Source organism: Schistocerca piceifrons, chromosome 2 (genome assembly GCF_021461385.2).
Source record: "Schistocerca piceifrons isolate TAMUIC-IGC-003096 chromosome 2, iqSchPice1.1, whole genome shotgun sequence".
NCBI classification, from domain to species: domain Eukaryota; kingdom Metazoa; phylum Arthropoda; class Insecta; order Orthoptera; family Acrididae; genus Schistocerca; species Schistocerca piceifrons.
This window is the reverse complement of record NC_060139.1, coordinates 472467014-472491444: the sequence shown is the minus strand read 5'-3', so window position 1 is coordinate 472491444 and position 24431 is coordinate 472467014. Positions and strand designations below refer to the sequence as shown.

The following is a 24431-nucleotide window of genomic DNA, read 5'->3' as shown; positions in this document are numbered from 1 at the left end:
GCATACACCAAGAAAAACGTTAGTCATTTTAAGAAAAATGAGGAACTGCACCAACATGAAACAAGAAACTGGTGGAAACTAAAAACAACTCAGCATAGGACAAGTTGTTATGAGGAATGTGTAACATATATGGGGATGGACCTATTCATTTGTCTTTCAAACAATATCAGCCAAATAATGAGCATTAAAGCCTTCAAGCACATAGTCAGAGAAATATTGCATAAAGATCCATTTTATTCCATACATGAATTTTCTGATCATTGGAAGGTAAATCCAAAAAGAAGATAGACACAAAGCAAGAAAATGAAAGTAACTGTCATTTAGTTTTGATATGTAATAAATACCTATGTAAATTTACATGTAAAGGAATTAGTCATAAACTTTAAACAAGAACTTAATACACTGCAAAAGCAAATATTTATTATCCTGTAATATGTTCTATATGTGAACTAAATTGTAAAGCACACTATATAAATGTCATAGCAGAATCAAAATGTCAAGGCTCATATGTAATGACACAACATGTACCAATTGTAATACATCGAATGTATGGTCAAAAAATATAAGTTTAAGTAAATTTTATACAAAAAGCTCACAGCATACTGAAAATTACTATGGTGTACAGCTTGTTTTACCAACTAGTATAATAATTAAGCCTGCATGATGTTTTAATATCTTACTTGGTATTCCACTGCAATGCAGAATTCATGTGTCTTAAATATAAGATCCTTAATAGTTTCATCCACAGTTATATGCCTGAAATTTGTGATTCAGCTGATACTTTCTTTGTTCATTAAAGAAATTCTGCAGATTATGTTGTGGCAAGTGTCCAATGACTTTAGATTGGTCTTGTCCTTCTCACTGCATGAATTAAATAACTGCATGAGCTGTGCTGATTTTGACAGAGAATAGCTGTTCCATTCCTTCATATTTTTCCTATGTCTTGCATTTTGACAATGTAAAGGATAGAGTGAGAATTGTTTCTCTGTTTTTCATATGAATAATTACTGTTAAGCTTGTGTTTATGTTTAACAATATTAGGAAAGATGACACATTCAGTGGCAGACAGGCACAACAAAAAGGCCAATACACATTATAAGTTTCAGCAAAGCCTTCTTCAGCAGAGAAAACAAACACACATTCACACAAGCAAGCACCCCTCACGCACACATGAACACAAACACAAGCACCTCTCACCGGTATTTCCCATCAAAGTGCCAGTGGTAGTGGTCACGTATGTGAGGTGTGGTTGCTTGTGTGGATGTGGATGTGTTTTCTCTGCTAAAGAAGGCTTTTGCCAAAAGTTATAATGTGTAACAGTCTTTTTGTTGTGCCTGTCTGCAACTCAGTGGGTCATCTTTAAAGTGAGTAACAATCTATCGTTTTCCTAATATTGTTGGCATTCCAACCTAGAGTTTCCATTATTTGTATGTTCAATAGTTTTGTGCATTTATTATCCTAAGTGAGACATGCACAGCTGCTCTTTTACAGATGACATAATTTGTATCATAAATACTGAATCAGGGACACAATGCACAATGTGAGACTTTTTACAGGACTTGTGAGCAAAGTGTTCCCTGCCAGTCAGCTTATGAGTGAAGCCATCAAATTAGCTGAGAAGATCTCTTCACATTCACCTTTGATTGTGTCTCTGTGCAAAGAAGCAGTAAACACTGGTAAGTACACACTTCTGGGAAGTGTGATAATAATGTACTAAAATGAAATGGACCATTATTAAAATAGTATTTGATTATGAGAAATGAAATACGAAGATCTTATAAAACCAGAATACAGATATGTTTCCTATTATTTAGGCACAGTTGTAATCATATTGAAATAGTAACTGATGAAAATCATTATCATCTTTACATACATTCTCATTTAAACAGAAACTGGATAGAGTTTTAAAATAATTTTGAGGGAGACATGTAACAAGTAAACAAAAATGTTGATATTTTTCAGCTCTTGAAACAACTCTTCAGGAAGGCCTTCACTTTGAAAAGAGGACATTCCATGCAACATTTGCAACAGTAAGTTCAGTTAATTAAGAGAGATATTATGGTCATCTGCTTTTAGGAAACTTGAGAAACTTGCTCTTTATTAAGTAAGACAAATTTACACACAACAAATTATATCAATCATTAGCACTATAAATTGCTACATACTTTGGTCCTGACTACAACTATTCTTTGAATGATCTAGCAGATGGGATGAGGTGAAAGAAACTTTATGAAAGTTTGAGTTGCACTCGCATATAATTTCAGTATATGAATTAGTATAGCTCTCTCTGTAGAGAACATTTCATGAATATCAAATCTGGAAGATGTGAGCAGGCTATTTCATGTTCTGTGACAGGGAATTTATTTTTCAGACCATGTGGAGAATAATAGTGGTTAATAAGTCAGTCCTCATGCACTTTTGTTTCGTGAAAGCATTTAGTAGTATGGCCCTCGCCCCTAATTTAACAGATGCCATGGATAGTTCTGATTCTCAGTAGACCATAATTTCAGTTTTGTAACTTAGAGCCACCAACAGTCTTCTTGTTTGGTCATAGTTGTGGTTTATTTCTAGTATTAGGCTCTGGCTGCATTCATTGGTACATTATTTCCAGTTATTGTATAGTTTTGCCTAGTAGTAAACGGACAGAGAATGTGCATATTTTGTGCAATAACAAGATGAATTCACTCCTGTTCATCATCAGCCAGCATAGTCCACAGTCAACAATTTTTGGATTGCTGCAGTGGGCGGCAACAGCTGAACATCTCTAGTGCCTCTGGACTTCCCTGGAAACCCTGAGACATTAGCATCTGTTGATGCACTACATCTGATCACTTTGAACTCATAATTGTGGGAGGCAATGTAGGAACTTTTCAAATGACTGTCACCTCAGCAACAAGTATTAGTTTCTGTACAGTTTTGGTAGCACCTCTGAGGCAGCATCTCTGAGGCAGCATCATACCCAGAACCAGTTGCAGCCCTGTAAATTGGTGCCAAAGTGAAGACTTAAACCTGAGGCTCAGACAACTCTGCACTGCACTTATACGAGGTGCGACAATAAAGTAATGAGACTGATGTGAAAAAAAAGTTGCTTACCTTTTTAGTCAAGTTTAGTGTTGTCTCCTTCAAAGTAGTTCCCTTCTGATTGCTCACACTTTTTCCAGTGCTTCTGCCATTGATTGTAACATTTCTGGAACTCATGTTCTGTAATATCGTCCAAGACCCTCGTCACAGCTTTTTGGACATCTTGTGTTGTTTGAAAATGGTGTCCCTTGACCGCCGTCTCTTGGAAATAGAAAAAAGTCGTACGGAGCAATATCTGGTGAATTCTTTTACGAAGTCTTTCTAAAATTTCTTTGTAGTAATATTGGTTAACTGTTTGTCCAGGAGACACCCGCTCTTTATGAACAATTCCCTTGGAATCAAAGAAGCACACAAGCATGCATTTCACTTTTGACTTTGACATGCGAGCTTTTTTTGGTCTGAGTGATTCCTTTGAGCAACATTGTGAACTTTGGCATTTTGTCCCTTGATCATACTGAAAAAAAAAACAACTTGCATCACCAGTGATAACATGGCTCAACAATTTTGGATTGATTTCCACTTGCTCTAACAGATCGGCTGCCACATTTTTCCGTGTTTCTCGTTGTTGTGGTGTGAGATTTTTGGGGACCATTTTTGCACAAATCTTTCTCATACCAAGATCTTCAGTTATTATTAGATGAACTGTTTCTTGATTGATGTTCAATTTTTCTGCAATCATTTTCATGGATAATCTTCGATCAGATCATGTGAGTTCACGCACCCTGGCCAAGCTGACATCCGTCCATGAGGTTGATGGCCGTCCACTGCGGTCTTCATCTTCAACATTCATTCTGCCTTCACTAAACATTTTATGCCAATGAAAAACTTGAGCTCTTGACATAATGTCCTCTCCAAAAGCCGTCTGAAGCTTACCATAAGTTTTCGTCGCGTTTTCACCCAGTTTAATGCAAAAAGTAATACCGTTGTGCAGTATTATGCAGTTCCATATCCATGACGAGAGACACAAATACTTGTTAACTTATTGCAGCACAACTCACAAATGAGCAGTTGCATCGATGTGCCGCTTGGACTAGAAGCAGCTTATAGACAAAGGTCAAAGATATTGTGCCTACACAAGCCTGCAGGTGTAGTAACACTGTTCACGTTTATGTCGCACTGCACTTAGCGTAGACCGGGACTGTGTCCTAGGCATGCCCGATGTTAACTGACTGGGCACGGCCCGTGCTGCCGGAGTTGTTGTTGTTGTCATGCCGGCAGAGGTCGCGTCCGAATTCTCGCGTGCCCTCTGGTGGACGGGACTCTACTTGCGGCAACTACCGTCCGTGACGCGCCGTGCCAATGTGCGCCTCCTGCGATCTTTCTGGTGGCTACTACACTCCTCCTCCTTCGGGGGGTGAAGCCACTGTGATCCACTGCATCGGAAGGTGGAGCGTCGGGCAGGAGCAATGATCTCCACATCCATTGGATGGCCGGAGTCGATCTGCCAACCCTCGAGCTGGAACCTTCGAATACAGCTGGAAGTGACCCACACGAAGAGGCCCCCGACGTCCCACAACTGGTGCCCGGGACAGAACGGGCGACAAGCTGTTGAACTCCAGATCCTGTTCCACCCCGGGAGGGGCAAGACCCAGGGGTGGGGACGAAGGGGAAGGGACGACCACAGGTGAACCAACCTCCTGAGAAACCGGGCCCGCTAGGGGGGCCGGCTCTCGCTGGGGCATCTCGAACGATGGCGATGCCGGTGCTGGAGCTACTGGAGGCTGCCAAGGCTGAGGACCATCGCAGTGCGGCAGAGGCACAGCGGGGTGAGGAGGCAATGTCCCCTGCGAAACCAACACAGGTGCCGGCAATGCGGAAGCCGGTGTCTGAGAGGGCGGAGGGTGGGTGTCCGAATGTGGACGTAGCTGATTTTGGTGACGACGTACCACCCGGTCCCCCGCCTGCAAGGTATAGAGCCGGCGGCCATTTCAGTACAGGACCACCGCTGGTAGCCAACGTGGATTGCGACCAAACCCACGGGCCCAGACCGACATACCCAGTGGAAAACCAGGTACTCCGTTTTGTGAAGACTGGCGAGGACCAGGCCGGAGGAGGTGCAGCAGAGTCCTAGGTTGACGCCCATGGAGGAGCTCTGTGGGGCTGCGGTCTCCCATTGGTGTGGTCCGGTATGCCGTCAAGAAAAACGTCAATGCTTCCTCCGCAGGAAATTCGTGCACATACTTCTGCGTCTTAAATGTGCGCACCATGTGCTCAGCTTCCCCATTCGATTGTGGATGGAAGGGGGGAGAGCAAACGTGCCGAATACCGAAGCGCCTACAAAAATCCTGGAAGGTCTGCGAAATAAACTGCGGTCCATTGTCCGAGACCAGGGTGATTGGCAGACCTTCCACAGAAAAGATTTTTGCTAGTGCCTGGATTGCAACTTCGGAAGTGGTTGAGGAGCAGCGAACCACATATGGGAATCGGGAGTAAGCACCAATGACAATGAGCCAAAAACCGTTGAGAAACGGGCCCGCAAAATCGATGTGAACACGTTCCCATGCTTGGGTTGCCGGTGGCCATGAAGAGAATGCCGCCCTGGGAGATGCTTGTTGGCTCGCACACTGGGAACAGGCGGCCACCAAGTGCTCAATTTCTCTGTCAATACCGGGCCAGTACACATGTCTGCGAGCCAAGGTTTTAGTACGGGAAATACCCTAGTGCCCCGCATGTAATAACGTGAGGACCTCCCGTCGTAAACTTGCAGGAACAACCACGTGAGGAGCTGTATCATCGGTAGCCACAAGGAGAACGCCTTCCAAGACCGAGAGGCGGTCCCGTAGAAGAAAATAATTACGAAGAGGGTCTGAGGCCCGGCCCGGAGGGCGGGATGACCACCCCTGCTGAATGAGGCGAACTATTTGCCGGAGAACCGGGTCAGCTGCCGTTTCCCTGGCGACTAGAGAACTAGTGATCGGGAAGCCATCAACCGCTTGGCGGGACGCCACATCCAAATGAAAACACATAATCTCCTCTCGATCGAACGTAGGATCCAGGCCCACCGGAAGACGGGAAAGAGCGTCGGCATTGGCATGCTGTCCTGTAGGGCGAAAATGAATGTCATAATGGTACTTAGAGAGGAACAAGGCCCAGCGCTGTAGTCTGTGGGCCGCCCTATCCGGAATCTGAGAGGCGGTGCCAAATAACGATATTAACGGCTTATGGTCAGTGATTAACTGAAACTTCGTGCCATACAAGAAAGGGTGAAACTTTGTAACAGCGTAGACGATGGCCAAAGCCTCTTTTTCCACCTGGGAGTAATGGGCCTGTGCGGGACTAAGTGTTTTAGACACAAACGCCAGTGGTTGCTTGGAACCATCTGCGTTGCGATGGGCCAGGACCGCCCCCACCCCATATTGCGAAGCGTCTGTAGCCAGGACCAACGGCTTACGGGGATCAAAAGTAGCCAAACAAGGGGCAGACGTGAGGAGGCCCTTCAACGAGGTGAACCCTCGCTCGCATGCAGGCGACCAATCAAAAGGAACACCCTTGTGCAGAAGGCAGTACAGGGGGTGGGCTATAGTGGAAGCCCTGGGAATGAACCGGTGGTAATAGGCTATCTTGCCTAAAAAAAGCTTGTAACTCTTTCAGCGAAGCGGGCCGAGGAAAGTTGACGATACCTTGGACCAAACTTCCTAGTGGCTGGATACCGTGCCGAGAGATGGTGTAGCCCACATACTCAATGGATGGTTGAAAGAAGGTTGACTTAGCCAGGTTGCAACGCAAGCCCACAGACCTGAATTTGAGAAAGAGGGTGCGAAGGTTGTGCAAGTGTTCCTTCGTGCCGCGGCCTGTGACAATTATGTCATCCAGGTAATTAATACAATGAGGAATTGTCGACGTGACATGCTCAAGATAACGCTGGAATATCGCCGAGGCACTGGATATTCCAAAGGCCAACCGCTGGTATTGGTAAAGGCCAAACGGGGTGTTGACGACCGCCAACCGTTTGGAGTCCTCATCAAGTGGTATCTGATGATAAGCCTCCGACAGATCGATTTTCGAAAAATATTGGCATCCTGCCACGGAGGAGAACAATTCATCAGCACGAGGCAAAGGATAGGTGTCCACCACCAATTGGGAATTAATGGTGGGCTTGAAATCGCCACAAAGACGTAATTTTCCCGAGGGCTTCCTTACAATAACGAGGGGCGAAGCCCACTCACTGGAAGAAATGGGAAGAACGACCCCTAGGGCTGTCAGCTGGTCTAGCTCTTCCTTTACCTGAGGGCGGAGAGCCAAGGGCATCTGCCTCACACGTAGAAAACGCGGTCGAGCCGACGCCTTCAACGTTAAGTGAGCTTCAAAATCTGAAACACGCCCTAGGCCCTCCTCAAAAATATCTGGAAAGTCGGAGATCAAAGATTCCAATGATTGATAGGGAACGTCTTCGGAGACCAACTGTATGGTGTCAGCGATAGAAAAACCGAAAGCTTGAAAGGCATACAGGCCAAAAAGGTTAGCGGAGCTCGCATCACTGACAACAATAAAAGTAATAGGCCGAGTGACTGATTTGTAAGTCACGTCGGCAGTGAATTGACCCAGTAGGGGAATGAACTGTTTACCATAACCACGTAGACGCCGGTAAACTGGCGCCAACGGGGGCGATCCAAGGTCGGAATAAGTTTGTGCATTCAACAACGAAACTGCCGCGCCCGTATCGACTTGCAGTTGTAACTGGCGCGACCGAACCGACACCTCGATAAAGAGTTTGCGTGCCGATGCGTCGGGAGCCTGGCCCAATGAAACTTCCTGAATGTCAGCGTCTATGTCCTCTGTACCTGCTTCCTTCGATTCTTTTGAGGCGGAGCGGCAAACTTTAGCAATGTGACCTGTTCTATTACATTTGCGACAAACGGCCCAATGCTGGGGGCACTCTGACCGATCATGATGTATATAGCACAACGCACAGGATGGCAACAGGGGCTGGCGGCCGGAATTCTGTTTACGCGCCATGCGGGAGCGGCCGTAACGGCCGGATTGAACCGCTCGCATGTCATCCACCCCCGACACAGTGGACGCGGCCGCGCCGCCCTGAACCTCCGCGACGGCGCACCACGCTTCCAGCTGTTGACCTGTTGCATGAGAGACTTCATACGATTGAGCAATGGACAGGACTTCCTCGAGGGAAGGGTTTTCTAACTGCAGGGCCCGTTGCCGGACCTCCCTATCAGGGGCCGAACGAACAATGACATCGCGTACCATAACGTGGGCGTACGACTCTCGCGACTGCTCCGTGACAAAATGACACTTGTGACAAAGACTGTGCAGGGTAGCGGCCCACGCCCGGTAAGACTGATGGGGCTGTTTCTTGCATTGATAGAACTCGACCCTAGCCGCCACAACATGCGTGCGGCGGCGATAATATGAAGACAGCAATGAACACAATGCGTCAAAAGACAAGGACGAGGGTTCCTGCAACGGCGCTAGCTGCCGCAAAACTTGATACAGCGAGGGAGATATCCAAGACAAGAAGAGAGCACGACATACCTCCGCATCGGAAACATGAAACGCCTGGAAATGCTGCTGAAGGCGATGTTCATATGCGTCCCAATCCTCCGCCGTCTCGTCATACGGGGGAAAGGGAGGAGGGAATGGTGCCGGAGCAGACGGTGTGGAGAGCAACGCTGGAAGCACTTGTTTCATGGTGGCCATGAGTTCCGTCTGCTGCGCTACCAAAACTCGCACCAAATCCTCCATGCCGTGGAGAAGCTGCGAAACCGGAACAACGACGCAACACGCGAAAGAACGACCCTACTCGTAGCCAATTGTGTAGTAACACTGTTCACGTTTACGTCGCACTGCACTTAGCGTAGACCGGGACTGTGTCCTAGGCATGCCCGATGTTAACTGACTGGGCACGGCCCGTGCTGCCGGAGTAGTTGTTGTTGTCATGCCGGCAGAGGTCGCGTCCGAATTCTCGCTTGCCCTCTGGTGGACGGGACTCTACTTGCGGCAACTACCGTCCGTGACGCGCCGTGCCAATGTGCGCCTCCCGCGATCTTTCTGGTGGCTACTACAGCAGGGTTGCCACATATTGCAAAGAAAATTCAGTCTCACTGCTTTATTGTCACACCTCGTATATGGCTTTCTTGATCTCTGTGATTGGACAGAGAATTGTAGTGCACTGTTCAGTAGTTTGGGAGTATATAACACAAAAGAAATGGCTATTCATATATCAGAATATGCTATCTGATCAGAAGTATCTAGACATCCTTATTTAATGCAGAATTGACCTCTAGATAACATTAGAGGTGTATCCACCACTATAAAAGGAGGCAGTGAGCATTGTGTTGTCTTTAGAGATGCAGTAACAGCTGAATGAGTCAGAGAGGAGAGCTAAGTGACTTTGAATGTGGACTAGACAATGGAAGTCATCTTAGCAACAAATCCATAAGGGACATTTTAACAATTTAAAGTTGCCTAAGTCGACTGCGACTGTGAAATGAAACATGAAGGAACAACCAAAGCTAAACCAAGACAAGGCAGACATCACGTACTGAAGAACAAGGACCATTCAGCATTGTGGAAGGTGCTGTGAAAGGAATCACTTGTGAGTTTCATAGTGCTAGCAGCAGTCCAACTAACACAGTGACCATGCAAAGAGACTTGAAAAGAATGAGGTACAGTGATCAAGTAGGCCCTCATAAGCTACACATTTCTGTAAGTGCTAAGCAGCACTTGAAATGGTGTAAAGAATGACATCACTGGGCAATGGATGACAGAAAATAAGTGATTTGAAGCAATTAATCATGCTATACCCTTGAGGAATTTGATGAAAGCGTTTGGGTTTGATGAATGCCTCAAGATCATTACCTGCTATCATGTGTAGTGCCAACAGTGAAGTACGAGGAGGTGGTGTTACAGTACAGGGATGTTTTTCATCTACATCTACACCTATGCTCTGCAAACCACTGTGAGATGGTACATCCCATTGTACTAGTTATTAGGGTTTCCCCCTGTCCCAGTGCCATATGGACCATGGGAATAATGATTGTTTGAATGCCTCTGTGCATGCAATAATTACTCTACTCTCATCCCCATGATCCCTATGTAAGTGATATGTGTGGGGTTGTAGCATATTCCTAGAGTCATTATTTAAAGCCAGTTCTTGAAACTTTTTCATGGTTAAGTTGTGGTCCCTTTATCACACTTCAGAAAATACATGGAAAAGCATAAGAAAACATTTTACAGCACTGAGTACTGTATTCAATATAGAAACAGTATGGAGACAATGACTGCACAAACATGACAATACAGCCTGATATAAAGCAGTATTTGTGAAGTAATGATGTGTGAAAAATAACATTTTTGAAATGGAGTGGTCTGTCAAGAGTTCCGACCTTGACCAAATGGAACACCTTTGGAGTTGAGTTAAAATGCTGACCATACTACAGATCCCAGCATCCACTAACACTACCTTATCTGGTTTTGGCTCTTGAGGAAAAACGGGCTGCTATTCCTCCACAGACACTCAGACACCTCATTGAGAGTTCTGGTATGAAGCAGGTGAGATTAAAGGTAGGGTATTTGACACATTAAATCCAAAAAATAATTTAACACCCTTTATTAAAACATTAATTAAAGTACACTTGACCAATAATGATACAGATGGAAAATTTAAAACTAGCTAATATGAAAAGCAAGTCAGCATAATGCAGCCACACCACTGCTACTTTGGGCCCCCAAACTGTATCAAAGGTATCACAGTAATAAAATAAAAAAAAGTAATTCAATTACAAGATAGTCAAGTTATAGAAAAATCTCACAAGTAATGGTTAATTGTTTAATGGCCAGTGGCTCATTTCAGAACCGGAAGAAAGAACTTTCAGGACAAATAGCCATCTTTAGAACAAATCTTAAATTTACTTATGTAATGTAAACCTAAACAGGACTGAGGTTTAAATGTGATGCAAGTAACTTCAAATAGTGAGTGCCATAGCCACGTAACAATAATGGCCTAACAACTGCTAATAAAAGGAAGTAAACAATCAGTCAAAAATTTATATCTATTTACACTATTTAATGGGAACAATTCAAAATTTTATTTTTTGGAGGCACCAACTAAATGAGCATCATAACATTGGTTACTTCAAGCAGAGAGATATTAGTGGTAATTTTCAGTCATGTAACCCCTTATTCACAGTAACGGCCAACTGCCAGCTCTAAGTTTGAAAAAAAGTAAGTGACCCAATATCAAAAGCAACAACAGAATCAGTTACAGCCACAAGGTAATAAATTACTGCTAATGACACAGTAAGTAAGATTTCAGTTGATAACAACACCAACACAAGATTTAAAAAGTCAATCTTTGAAATTAAAGGGGTACAATAGCATATGAACAAGTTAGTTGAAGGAAAACTTGTGTCAATATAAGCAGTTAATGGCATTGACAGCAAACACATTTAATAATAATATTAGTACAGCACCTGCATATGAAAACACAGCCGCTGGAGATAAAATGGTTTAGTCACATAAATAAGCTAGTAATTTATTTCAAAACCTACCTAAGGACCACCCTAAACATACAAGATTAACTAATAGTAAATGCTACAGAAACATTCACCTTTTGAGCTAGCAGTAGCCACAACAGATAAATAGCTGCAAATGTACAATCAGCCAAACTACTCATTCAAGATCTCCACAGAAAATGCAGTCTAAGTATAAATTGTGCCAGTTAAGGTTCTGGAGGTTCAGAAATTAATGCCATAACTGCGTGATACTCATGAGATGAATTACACACATGAAAGAAACAATGCAAAACTAGTGGAAATTGACTGTTGAAACTGATGTAAACACCATACACATATGCACACACTCTAACCACCCATTACAATTATGAGCCTATTATGAAAGCAAAATTGTATTGCAACAACATTAAGGGCTATGCACCCTCTGTATTCAATGTACACAATAATGTTCCTGATGAACACAATGGTTAATCATTAAAGAGTGACTAAAACTCCATGTCTGTCATTCACCAGTAAGTACAGTCATGAATGAATCCCTAGCACATTCAGTCAGCAGATCTTAATTCAAATTTGAGAGCTACAGGACACAGTTTAGTTCCCAGTCTCAGTTGCCACCTCAGTACTGCTCAGCCAAACATACAGACATCCACTGCCACAGTCTTGCACTAATAGTCACATGACAGGTCAGCTGTTTACACTCACAGCATACCTCTAATCCAACTCCAATTGCCCTTATTTGGCCTGCACAGCCAAACTTGAAATTTCTGCCAAATGTGCTGGCCTTTCACAGCTGTCAATTCACGATGTACATTCCAGCCTGCTCCTAAACTAATACTAACCTCCGAAGATATCGATATATCCCAGCAGAGTTCAAGCTAGAAGAAGGCCAAGGGGTGGGGGGTGGGGGGTTACACTCCATATTAAAGTCCACTAGCAGGTGAAATTGGGTATGTGTACCATCCACATGGATTTTATGTAGGTTAAAGGAATATCTAAGAGACTAGATGACAAATAACAAGATGTAAGTAGGTAAAGAAGTAAATTAGCAGAGACCATTTGTACTAAAATAAAAGTTGGCCAAGTTGGAAGTGAATAGTAGCAAAATCTTAAATTCAGACTGGAATATATATAGGAAGGTTAGCTAGATACAATGGCTATCATGTATTTATTGCTGTAAAGGACACAATAACATCAAGTTGGGTTATTGCAGACTCTGTATTTGAAATAGTCAGACTCACGGCAGAAATTAAAGGTGGATCAAACATTGTAATTGAACACTTATATGGACAACACACTTCAAAAGAAGCTGGAGTTGCAGAATGTTTCAGAAAAAACACAGAGAATATAGCGGATAAATTTTCGACTTATGCTGTTGTAATAAGGGGAGAAGTCTGTTCGTCGACTATGAAATGAGAGAATATGTGCTTTGTTTTTTTTTAATATCAGGGGATTTCCAGTTTCATGCATGATGTCTGCCAACAACCTTTATAGACTGTACCACCAGAACATAAAACTCTGTTAGACACTGGACTCGCATTCGGGAGGACGATGGTTCAATCCCGAGTCCGGCCATCCTGATTTAGGTTTTCCGTGATTTCCCTAAATCGCTCCAGGCAAATGCCGGGATGGTTCCTTTCAAAGGGCACAGCCGACTTCCTTCCCCATCCTACCCTAATCCGATGAGACTGATGACCTCACTGTCTGGTCTCCTTCCCCAAAAGCAACCAACCAACATAAAACTCTATTGTGAACTCCAGTCAGAGATGTGTAGCCTACATGGAAATTATTTTTACTTCAAATATTGTGGCATTGAATGTTTGAAATTATTGTCTGCTGGTAGCATATGCTGTATCCACATTATAAATCTAATGTCTCTGTATTTGATTGGTCACTAGTAAATTCATTGTATGCTGTGGAAGTAATTGCTGCTGCTCTTGGCCTTCTAGTACTACTAACTTGTATGTATCATGACTCACTATTGTAGTGCAGCCTTCCAAGAGCTGTTCAACACAATGTTCATTTACCTGGATGACCTAGTCTACAAAAGAGAAATACTGACTTGTGCAAAGCACACAGAAGGACAACGTATACAACCTAAATTTTTGAAGGAAGAACTGACAACTCTGGCCCATACTACAGTATCTCCCTTCCAAGTAAGGAGACAATGAAATTCAAAAGAAATGAGCTTCATAAAAATGAAAGTCACTGTCCTGTACTTAGTTCATCATGATTTTTATAAAAATCTGAAAGAAGCTGTTGGAAAACATCTGCTCAAGGATATGGCCTTGATTTGCTTGAATACACCAGAGTTTAAATTGCAAATATTGGTGAGAAAGCATTGGATATTTGATGAAGCCAAAATTAGGAAGTAGTCCACAACTTTTGCACAATTTCCATGTCTTCCAGTAAATGCGAAAGAGGTTTATTCCAAATGAATCTTTTAATTACTTCATCTAGGTCGTTCATGCTTGTATGAACAACTTTCACACTTCATCAAGATGGCAGAGCCTCTTCTCACTCAGTTTAAACAAAACAAATATGTAGAGTCATGGCTGCTCCAAGCTCAATCTAATATTGGACTAAAATGAATTAATAAATAAACACCAGCAGTAAAAATAGCAGAGGAATGAGTCAACAGTAGAAGCAAGAAGTGATCTGGAAACAGTAAGTGTACACCAGAGGACATGCTAAAATTGTGGAAGTTGCTAGAATGACATCTTGCTTGTGGGTATCACCACAATTTTCCCAACAAAAAAAAGCACTGGTTATAGGTAGTTTGATGCAACAGAAATTACCAATGTTACTGATTCAAACTAGCATGTAAAGCAATAAATCCGACTCAAAAGATAATAAAAACTTTTTAATGCTAAATGAGCATACTGGATTAGTTTGTGAAAACCCAAGACAACTAGACAAGAAAGAAAAATATTAAAATTATTCTGCAAAGTGCAGCAAAATCATTCTAAGGCATGGGTGTCTGCAATAACAAATAAACAGTTCAGAAACTGATATTCCTCTAATACAGAGAGATACATTGTGAATTCAGATATGAATCTATTTTCAAGGGTGCACTGTCACTCAGAGATTACTGTAAACCTAACATAAAATAAACAACAATTGTGGCACTAGAATTTGATTGGAATCTCATTTCACAATGCTAACAGTCTTCAACACAATGAAATAAAAAACTATTATGGTATGTAGGCACATTTCATCTACATACCTCTTCTAACATTCTTAACATGGAGCCAGAGGCTGCAATTATCAATCTGGGAGAAAAATTTACACTAATGGCTTCTCCTTATTTATACATAGCTACCAAGATCAAAGCTAACCACTAGTAAAAAGTCTATAGGGATATTCCAAATACTAGTGGGTAAGACATGTCCATGCCTATTTTCTGTCTGCTTATTTTGAACTTTTAAAACTGCAGTTGTAATTAATAAGAGGTGACTTTACTTCATTTGTTATGGATTGATAATTTTGCAGCTGTTTAGGTGTGTACCGCTGAGTACAAAAAGAGCAACAAACGATACTTTCCTTCTAATGAACAATTTATTTTTCATAAGTAGTTTTGTCTTTAATGTTTTCTCTCAGTTTTATAATGAGTTGGCTGTAAATATAGCGTCATAAATTTCAAATTTTCTTGTGTACTCATGGTTCAGGACAAGTAACTGTTCAAATTATTTTCTATCTTCATGAAATTACATATTTTATTTCAGCATTAAGTAATTAAACTTAAATCTGTTGTTATGACTCACTGAAATGTAATTATTATTGATTTTGAACTTTAAATAATAGATCAAAGATCACTTATTATATTTGAATACCAAATTCTTTGTTGTAGAATGACCGAAAGGAAGGAATGACAGCTTTTGTTGAGAAACGAGCACCAAATTTCAAAAACAGCTAATGTGTCCGAAAAACATGTATGCAACGGAGATAAGGTAAGTGTATGTTATATTGATCGATAAAAAGTAAATAAATATCAAATGCATTTGTGGCAAAGATCATTGCCATATTTATTGAGAAAAAATATTAAAATATGCAGCAAATCATTTGATTCTTCTTGTGATGGCATGACAAGGCTTTTTTGGTTTATGTTATCATCTACTGTTTTCATAATATTTATTATTCACAAAATAATATAAACCACCATCAATGCTGAACAATGGTTCAAATCTTGCAACTGTCTTAGATCCAAAATTGGTTGTTTCATAATGTGAAAACATAATCCCATTTAAATTATTTTAAATAAGTGTTTCAAGTACATCTTGTTTATCTAACTGTGGCCATTGTTAGAAGTCTAACAAAGCCTTGTTTAAATTATTTTTTCATTGTAAAAATTTCTTTTCATTTGGGTAAACCTATGTTGGAGCATAGCAAAGGAATAAAATATTTCACACTTTTAAAAGTGGCATTATATATTGATTTACATGCTTCACAAAAGTAAAATGAATGTAATAGAATCGTGTTGCAGAAATATCCCAGATGGAAATGTAAAGTTAATTAATAACACTGAATAGGGGAGAGGGGCAGATCATGAACATTCATACTTACAGTCTGCTTTATTATATAATAATAATAATAATAATAATAACAATAATAATAATGGTTTATTTGTCCATAATAACTTTTACAGTCATGGACATAGTCTGTCAGTACATACATGAACAATAATAATAGTTTAGTAGTAGAAATACAGTACATACAACATTAAAAAATATTTGAGTACAAACATTTAGCAATTAACAGCTGCTTTAATTTTATTTTAAATATGTTTCCTTTTAACCTTTTTATGGTATTTGGTAGTCTGTTGTAAAAAAAATCTTCCAGCAGAAAATGGATTATGATCGGTTGCTTTCTTATTTCTGAATTTTATGTGGTAATCCTCTTTCTTCCTTGTATTATAACTATGGATATCACTATTTATTATACTGTGCTCCATATTTTCTTTTACAAACAGTATAGTCCTTAGAACATATAATGAACACTGGTAGAATATTATACTTAATGAAATATTCTCTACAGGATTGACGTTTACTAATATTCGCTATTATCCTAATTGCTCTCTCCATGTATACCGTTGGTGCCCCGCCCCAAATCTCAATACCATATTGTAGGTGGGAGTGTATAATACCAAAATAGATTTGTCTTAAGACTGGTGATGCTATTATGCTAGAAAGGCATTTTAACAGCTAGGTATTACACGAGATTTTTTTACACATGTAGCTGGTAGGTATTACACGAGATTTTTTTACACATGTAGCTGATGTGCTCCTTCCATGTAAGATGTTCATCAACTATAATACCCGGGAATTTATGTTTATCAATTGTTTCAATTGATAACTCTGGCTCTGTATCCACTTGTCTTGATTTGTAATTTAGCATAAACTCCATTAGAATTCTCTTTTCCTTAGTTAATGCCAATTTATTTTCAGTCATATATTCCGTGATGAGGCTAGTGTTCTTCATATTATTTTGCACTGCTAGCTATTTTGTAGGGCCCCAGCTTATGAAGGAGGTGTCATCGGCGTAATTCACAAAGTCTGCATTTTTTGGAATTATTATATCATTGATGTACACAATGAACAGAAAAGGCCCAATAATACTTCCCTGAGGGACTCCACAGTTAAGAATTTTATAAGATGATTTTACTGTTTTTTATAAGTCCCCCGGTTGTATGATACAACTTAACACATTGTCTCCTGTCAGCAAGGTACGATCTTAACAAATCTAATGCCACTCCTCTGACCCCATAAGTTTCTAACTTATGTAGAAGAATGGAGTGATTTACAGTATCAAAAGCCTTAGACAGGTCTAGAAAGGTGCGAATAACTTCGTTTCCATCATCAAGTTTATTCAATACTGCTTGAATAAATGTGGCTATGGCTCTTATTGTAGACTTGCCCTTCCTGAAATCGTGTTGAGAACTTTTTAATATATTGTACTTAGAGAAAAATGATTCCATTTGATCAATAAATAGCCTTTCCAACAACTTACTAAGTTCTGATGTCAATGAAATAGGCCTATAATTTTGTACATCAGTAGTTTTTCCCTTTTTATGCACTGGTCTTATTTCAGTGACTTAACAAGTCAGGAAATGACCCCTGTCTGAAAGAGCTGTTTATTAAATGTTGCAGTGGCATTATTAACTCATTACTGCATTCTTTCAGAAATTTGGGTGAGATGTCATCCTAGCCACTGGATGCACTTGCTTTTAAGTTGGAAATGGTTCTCAGGATTTCCTGTTCTGTAACACACCTCAGGAAGAACTAATTACTGACATTACTGGGATTTAACACCTGCAGTGGGTTGATCACATCCTCCTTACTCATCTTACTAAATTGATCTATGAATCTCTCGCATACTTCTTTTGGGTCACTAACCAATTTTTCATAGCCCCTTATTATTATGTCGTTACACAATGCCTTGTCATTCCCCCCACTTTCCTTCTTTACTATATTCCATGCTATTTTGCTAACATTACAGGAGTGACTCACCTGTTCAGCATACTTCTGTGCCTTTAATGTCTTAAGTGCTTCCCTATAAGTTTTTCTACAGGCTTTGTATTTAGACTGAAAGTACTGCAGTTTGGTGTCTTTAAAAAGAATATATAGATCATTCATGTCATTCTTTAATTTCATCACATTATGGGGGAGTTCAAGATTCCTGGAACTGTCAGTTTTCTTTAGTATTTTGACCCTTGGGCATACTTGATTTAGACAATGGGTTAATGTTGTATAAAATATTTCCCACTTTCCATTAATGTCTTCTGTTGCATATAGGCCTATCTGATACCAGTTTGTGTGTGCCAGTTTTTCTTTAATGCATGATAGTCAAGCTTTCTTTTATAAGTAAATTGTTCCTTATGAGATACTATTTCTTTGTCAGTGTGAAGCTCTAGGACTAATGCACTATGATCTGAAATGTGGTTCTCAACAGTTCCAACTACAAGGTCCTCCTTACTTAAGTTTGTAATAACATGGTCAATACATGTCTGAGAGTCACCTGTAATTCTTGTTGGTGTTGAATTCATGTGGTTGTAATTATAGGACTGTAATATATCAGTATATCTAAGGTAACTTACACTATTAGTTAAGGAGTCAATGTTCACATCCCCTACTATTATAATCTGTTTTTTATGAGGTGAGAGTTTATCAATAAGTTCCTCTAAATGGCAAAAGAATTCTTCCATGTTACTGTTAGGGGATCTGTACAGGCTAGCTACTGTTAAACTGCTATATCTGAGCTTTATTCTTATGGCAGCTATTTCAAAGACCATCTCACATGCAAGTTTATCTATCCAATCAATTTTTTTCACAGTGGACATTATTTTTGACATAAATACCAGCACCACCACCTTTATGTTGTTCCCTACAATAGACACTGACAATTTTATAATTACTTAAATTAATGCTGCATAATTCTTCAGTTTTGCACCCTAGTTCATTCACGAGATAAATATGAGAGCTACTAACACTAAGAAATTCATCAATTTGTTCAATTTTATTGGTAATATATTGGACATTTTGCAATATTATTTTGATTTTACTGTGATTTGCGATGCTGTCAAGTACTTCGCCTTCACGTATATATGGTGAAGGCTGAGTTGGTCTAAAAACGTTTCTGTCGAACTTCTTTCAGTTGTGGACAAACTGTTTTTATATATTAAGTTTTTCAGTTCGATTCTTTCTTTTATGATTAAATTTAATTTTTCACACAAATAGCGTTTACCTGCGTAATTTAAGTGCAATCCGTGGGATGTGTGTTGACCTTTATCCAACTTTCCTATATCTAGAATAGAACAATTTCCATAGTTTGAACATAGTGCCTTAATTCTAATATTCGTTTTTCGTATTTCCTTGTTTACGCACGAGTTGTAGATCAGATCGTGCCAATGCGGAACAGTAGCGACAATTGTATTTTTCTGCTTATTTTCTTCAAGGAAGTTCTTCAGGGCTTCAATGCAGATTCAGCTTCATTTCTTCCCATGTCATTTGCACCACTTACACAAAATGTAAGGTCGTTGCTACGCAGCATTTTTCCTTTTAGGTCGGCGTCTTCTATAATATTTTTTGTTTTTACATAGTTGTATGGATTGGTCTTTTCCTCCACAGCTTTATTCAAAAATGTGTTCAATGTATATGTTGCACACATCTCTTCCTACCCACTCTCTGTATCCTTCTTTTCTTGCCCGTCCCCTCACCCCTGGTCTCTCTGACTACTACATCCTTCCTTCTCTGTCTGTTCATCTATTCTTCCCCACTCTCTCTGTTTCTCCGTCTCCCCCCTCTCTTTGTTCATCTCTTCCTCCCCCTCTCTATGACCATACTTTCTTCCTTCCCTTCCACATATCAACACCTTTGTCCCCCTCTCTCTGTCCATCCAATCCTTCTCCACACTCTCTCTGTCTATCTCCCTTCTGCCTCTTTCTCTGTCCATCTCCTCTTCCCCTCTCTCTGTTCATCCCCTCCTTCCCCTCTCTCTTTTCATCACCTATTTCCCTTTTCTTGAAGTCTGTCTCCTCCTCCCTTCCCCTGTTCACCTTATTCTGTCTAGCTATGCGTATCCTTGCCCCTCTCTCATGGCTCACAATCAGACCTGTCCAACTGCGCATGTAACACCTGCAAGAAATGTTGATACTACCCACACAACATGTTCCTCTCTCTGACCATCCTCTCCTACCCTCTCTATCTGACTGTCTCCTCCTTCCCCACTCTCTTTGACTATTCTCTTTGCTTTTCATATCCCACACATGTAGGCTGCCCCGCAAAGCAGGTCAACAAGGCAGGTTGATACTATTCCCACACAGTACACCTGTTGTACAGAGTAGCCTACATAGCAGGGGCTGACCTGTTCATGTACAAATGTGTGTGTGTGTGTGTGTGTGTGTGTGTGTGTGTGTGTGTACCAAATTTTGTTGATATTAATCCAGGGGTTTTGGAGGAGATGCTGGTTATACATACAAAGTCCATCATATACCAATCTTGTAGAACACACTACTTTGGAAACCAAACTGTGGCATTTTGAGGAGATTGTATTTTTCAAGATAATTCTCTAGTCTGGCAGTCAGGATTAATTTTTTATTTTTGGAAAGATGACAGCAAAGATGCTAGCCTTTAAGTTCATGTTTTCTTCATTCCCTTTCTTTGGTGTAGGTATAGGTATAGGTATAATTCCCTCAAAAATTATCTGAGGTGAAAGGGCACATATTGTTTGTTAGTTTAGTCTGGATGTATATACCCTGAGCAGTCTTTAAATTCACAATCTGGCTTTTCATCTATGTCTAAAGATATTTTATTTTTAATTTCATTTGATTTTCTTGATTTAATGCCAGGTGATAAATAAAACAAGTCTTTGTATTGCTGCCTATATGATATGTGATTGGAAAGTTTTAAGAATGGGCTTGTAATCATACAATGGTGGTGCTTACATGCTACTGTGATGCATCTCATTCAAAATAGTCCCCTTCTGACTGAACACTCTGACTCTAAAGGTGTTTCCACTTTTGGAAATATTCCTGGAATTTTTTTCCTGAAGTGTGTTAAGGACACTCTCTGTATTTGCCTGGATGTCTTCAATCAAGTAAAATCACTTCCCTTTCAGTGAAAATTTCAGTTTAGGAAAAAGGTAGAAATCTGCAGGGGCCAGATCATGGGAATATGGTGGTTGTGGAAGCACAGAAATTTTGAATTTTGTGAAAAACTCTATGATGGAGAAGGCTCGATGAGCTAGATCATTACCATAGTGTAGCACCCAACTCTTGTCTTTCCACAATGCAGGCCTTTTCTGCCACACTTTTTTGTGCAAACGCTAAAGGACACGTTTTTAGTATTCCTGGTTAATTGGCTGGCCTCCAGGGGTAAATTCATGATCCACAATACTGGTTAAATGGAAAAAAAATCACCAACATTGTCTTCACCTTTGACTGACTTTTCCATGCCTTTTTTGGTCTTCCACTGCGAAGACTGCACTTTAGTTTTAGAATCATATCTATATACCCATGATTTGTCACCTGTAATTACCCTATTTAACAAATCTGTGTCATTTATTAAAAAAATGGTTCAAATGGCTGTAAGCACTATGGGACTTAACATCTGAGGTCGTCAGTCACCTAGATTAGAACTACTTAAACCTAACTAACCTAAGGACATCACACACATCCATGCCAGTGGCAGCATTCGAACCTGTGACTGTAGCAGCAACCCGGTTCTGGACTGAAGCACCTAGAACCACTCGGCCACAGCAGCTGGCTGTGTCATTTATAGTAAGATTAATCAGTTCTTGGCACACTTCAAGTCAGTATTGTCTCTGTTCACTTGACAGTACTTTTGGAATGAATTTTGTGGACACTCGATGCATGTTCAGATTTTCAGTTAAAATTGACTGAACTGCATAGAAAATTAAATTAAGTTCATCAGTCGTCCCCCTAACTGTAAGTCTATGATGAAAGTGCACTAATTTGCAAACTTTCACATCATTTTCATTCATTTTTGAGGCGGAAAGACAGCCGGTCTGTGTTTCATCTTCAAATGATTCACGACCATTTTTAAATATGTTGAACCAGACAAAAACATTTGACTGGCTCATACAATTATCTCCAATAGCCGTTTTTAATAGTTCATAAGTATCAGAAGCTGATTTTCTGATTTTAAAACAAAATTTCACACAAACTCATTGCTCCATTTTTACGTCCATTTTCACACAGACAGAATCTGGCAACAAGCCCTAACAGACCCGCACTCAACCAGCTGCCACAGCGAACTGAATAAAGGAATGAATCATTTTTATTAAAAATGGATAGATATTTTAAGAGAGCCCCCACTGCAACCACATGGTATTATCAATGATTTCAAGAGTTTAAATTTCTGTATGCACACTTAACATAACAGTGAGTCATTTGCATATGCAAACCATGCACCTGCATAAACTACAATGTATTATAATGTCTGTGGTTTGTGTTGAGATATTCTTCAGTAGTTTAGTCACTGAACTAAGAAAAGACAGTAATCCATGCATTAAGACATGAGGATTGCTACTTATCTATTGCCAATCATCCATGATCTGTGTAAATTGGGAGTTGCAGTACTTTTTACTAAAGCTATCAACTTGCAGTGCAGTGATGCAGAGGTACCATTACTGGCCAGTAGAAGGTGGTCTGGAATTGTACCGCTAACTTTTAGAGGCTGCCCATAAAAGTTTCTGTTGAGGTTCAAAACACGATATCTATGGTTCTCAAAGGCTTATTTCCACTAACTGCATTTCCTAAGACATTAAATAAAACTGTCTGTAGAATGATTTTTTTAACATGTACTCTTACACATTTGAAATTAAGTGAGATTAAAAATTCTGAGGCTGGTGTCATCTCAGCGATGCAACACATATTATGCATGATGTTAGGAAATACTTTGATGCACTGTTTGATAATTGCTTTGCTAGTTGTAATATTCTTGTTATAGTGCCAATTTTATACAGCACATCAGCACCAACAGACATCCTCTTATTTCACACATAGATCATAATTTACAGACTCTGATAATCATGTGCACTTGATTACTAGCAGAGCATGTACGGAAAGCTTTTATGACAATCCCTTTAGATACTAGAGCGTTTTTCACAGCCCATGATACTTCACCATACAATAACATATCAGTCATGGAACAGTGTATTATCGAAACTTTGTGTTTATTGCCTGTGAACTGTTTCATTTAGCAAGAGTGTAAACCCTCTCAACACCCTTTTTAAAGAGCTCTGATACCAACATGAGTCTCAAAAACAGAAGAGGGTTTTTGTTAAAATAATTAGAAATGCCTATTACATTTATAGAACATAATGAATTGTTTTCTTTCACAGCTTTAAATCTGCAGTCTTAGTAGCATGTAATATGTATTTCTGCAGAATATAACTCTTACTGTTTTCTTTTTGCAGTGTCCTGATGGTGGGAAACATGACTGCAGAGTTTCTTCATTCGTCAGCCATTAAGAACAGTTCAGTGGGCATAGCACTCATGTCTTCTTACATCTTCAATGAGAAGCATACTGAGTCCATTTTCTGTCCTTTAACAACAACAAAAATTATTCATAATATTCTAAAAAGTAAAAGATGAGGTTTTGAAAACATAAATTCCTCATCTACTGACATTCAACTTCATCATCTAATGGTAATGAGAGGTGCTCTGTCAAACTGGCTGATCATAATAACAATAAAAAAATATTTTTCAAGTGCAGACACAGAGAAGATGGTGCTGTATATTCCCTAATCCTAGGAATCTAACAAAGAGGCAGCATGCACTTAACTGTGTGTATTCATTGATTCGTTGTTCTTGAAACTGTGGCAGCAGCTAACACAACAAGAAAATTAGCAGGTACCATAAGAACACTAGCATTGCACTGATGTGATCAGCAGATGGAGCAGATGGTCCACTGTTCCAGGGGCAGTATAAGGCATCAGATCTCAAGCTTGACACTCCCATTATACAATGGGACAAAAAAGAAGAATAGGATAGGTACCTATATGCTTCGTATAACACTTTTCAGGCTTCCAGAAATACAAAAACCATTTGCAACTTGCTGCTCATGGGTAATATGAGAAACTTTATCCACCTTGTCTGAGCAGCTAGCTATATTTACGAAAAAACTGAGAATACTAACAATGGAAAGAGTAAAGGTAACAATCCACTGAGTATCTGACCTATCAAGTGAAAAACAGACAGACAAATAAGATTTTAAACACTGATGAGTTTTCTGACAATGTTCTTTTTCAGCAAAATTGATTAACAAAAACAAACATTCATATACACATGAAACTGCATTATCCTAGCTTAGATGTTTGACACTCTTCCAATATAATTACTGTTTGAAAGGTTCTTAGGAGTAT

General features: G+C 40.0%; 1 protein-coding gene across 2 annotated transcripts in view; it reads left to right on the top strand.

Annotated features, from left to right (window-relative positions):
- Positions 1 to 23781, top strand: part of LOC124776967 (enoyl-CoA hydratase, mitochondrial-like) — a 60249-nt gene extending 36468 nt beyond the window's left edge. For both annotated transcript variants that reach the window (XM_047252206.1, XM_047252207.1), the window contains exons 5-8: positions 1557 to 1676; positions 1963 to 2030; positions 15400 to 15499; positions 23484 to 23781. In XM_047252206.1, the coding sequence (XP_047108162.1) occupies positions 1557 to 1676; positions 1963 to 2030; positions 15400 to 15465 (254 nt within the window). In that variant the 3' untranslated portion in view covers positions 15466 to 15499; positions 23484 to 23781. The remainder of the gene's footprint in view (positions 1 to 1556; positions 1677 to 1962; positions 2031 to 15399; positions 15500 to 23483) is intronic.
- The last annotated feature ends 650 nt before the right edge of the window (positions 23782 to 24431 follow it).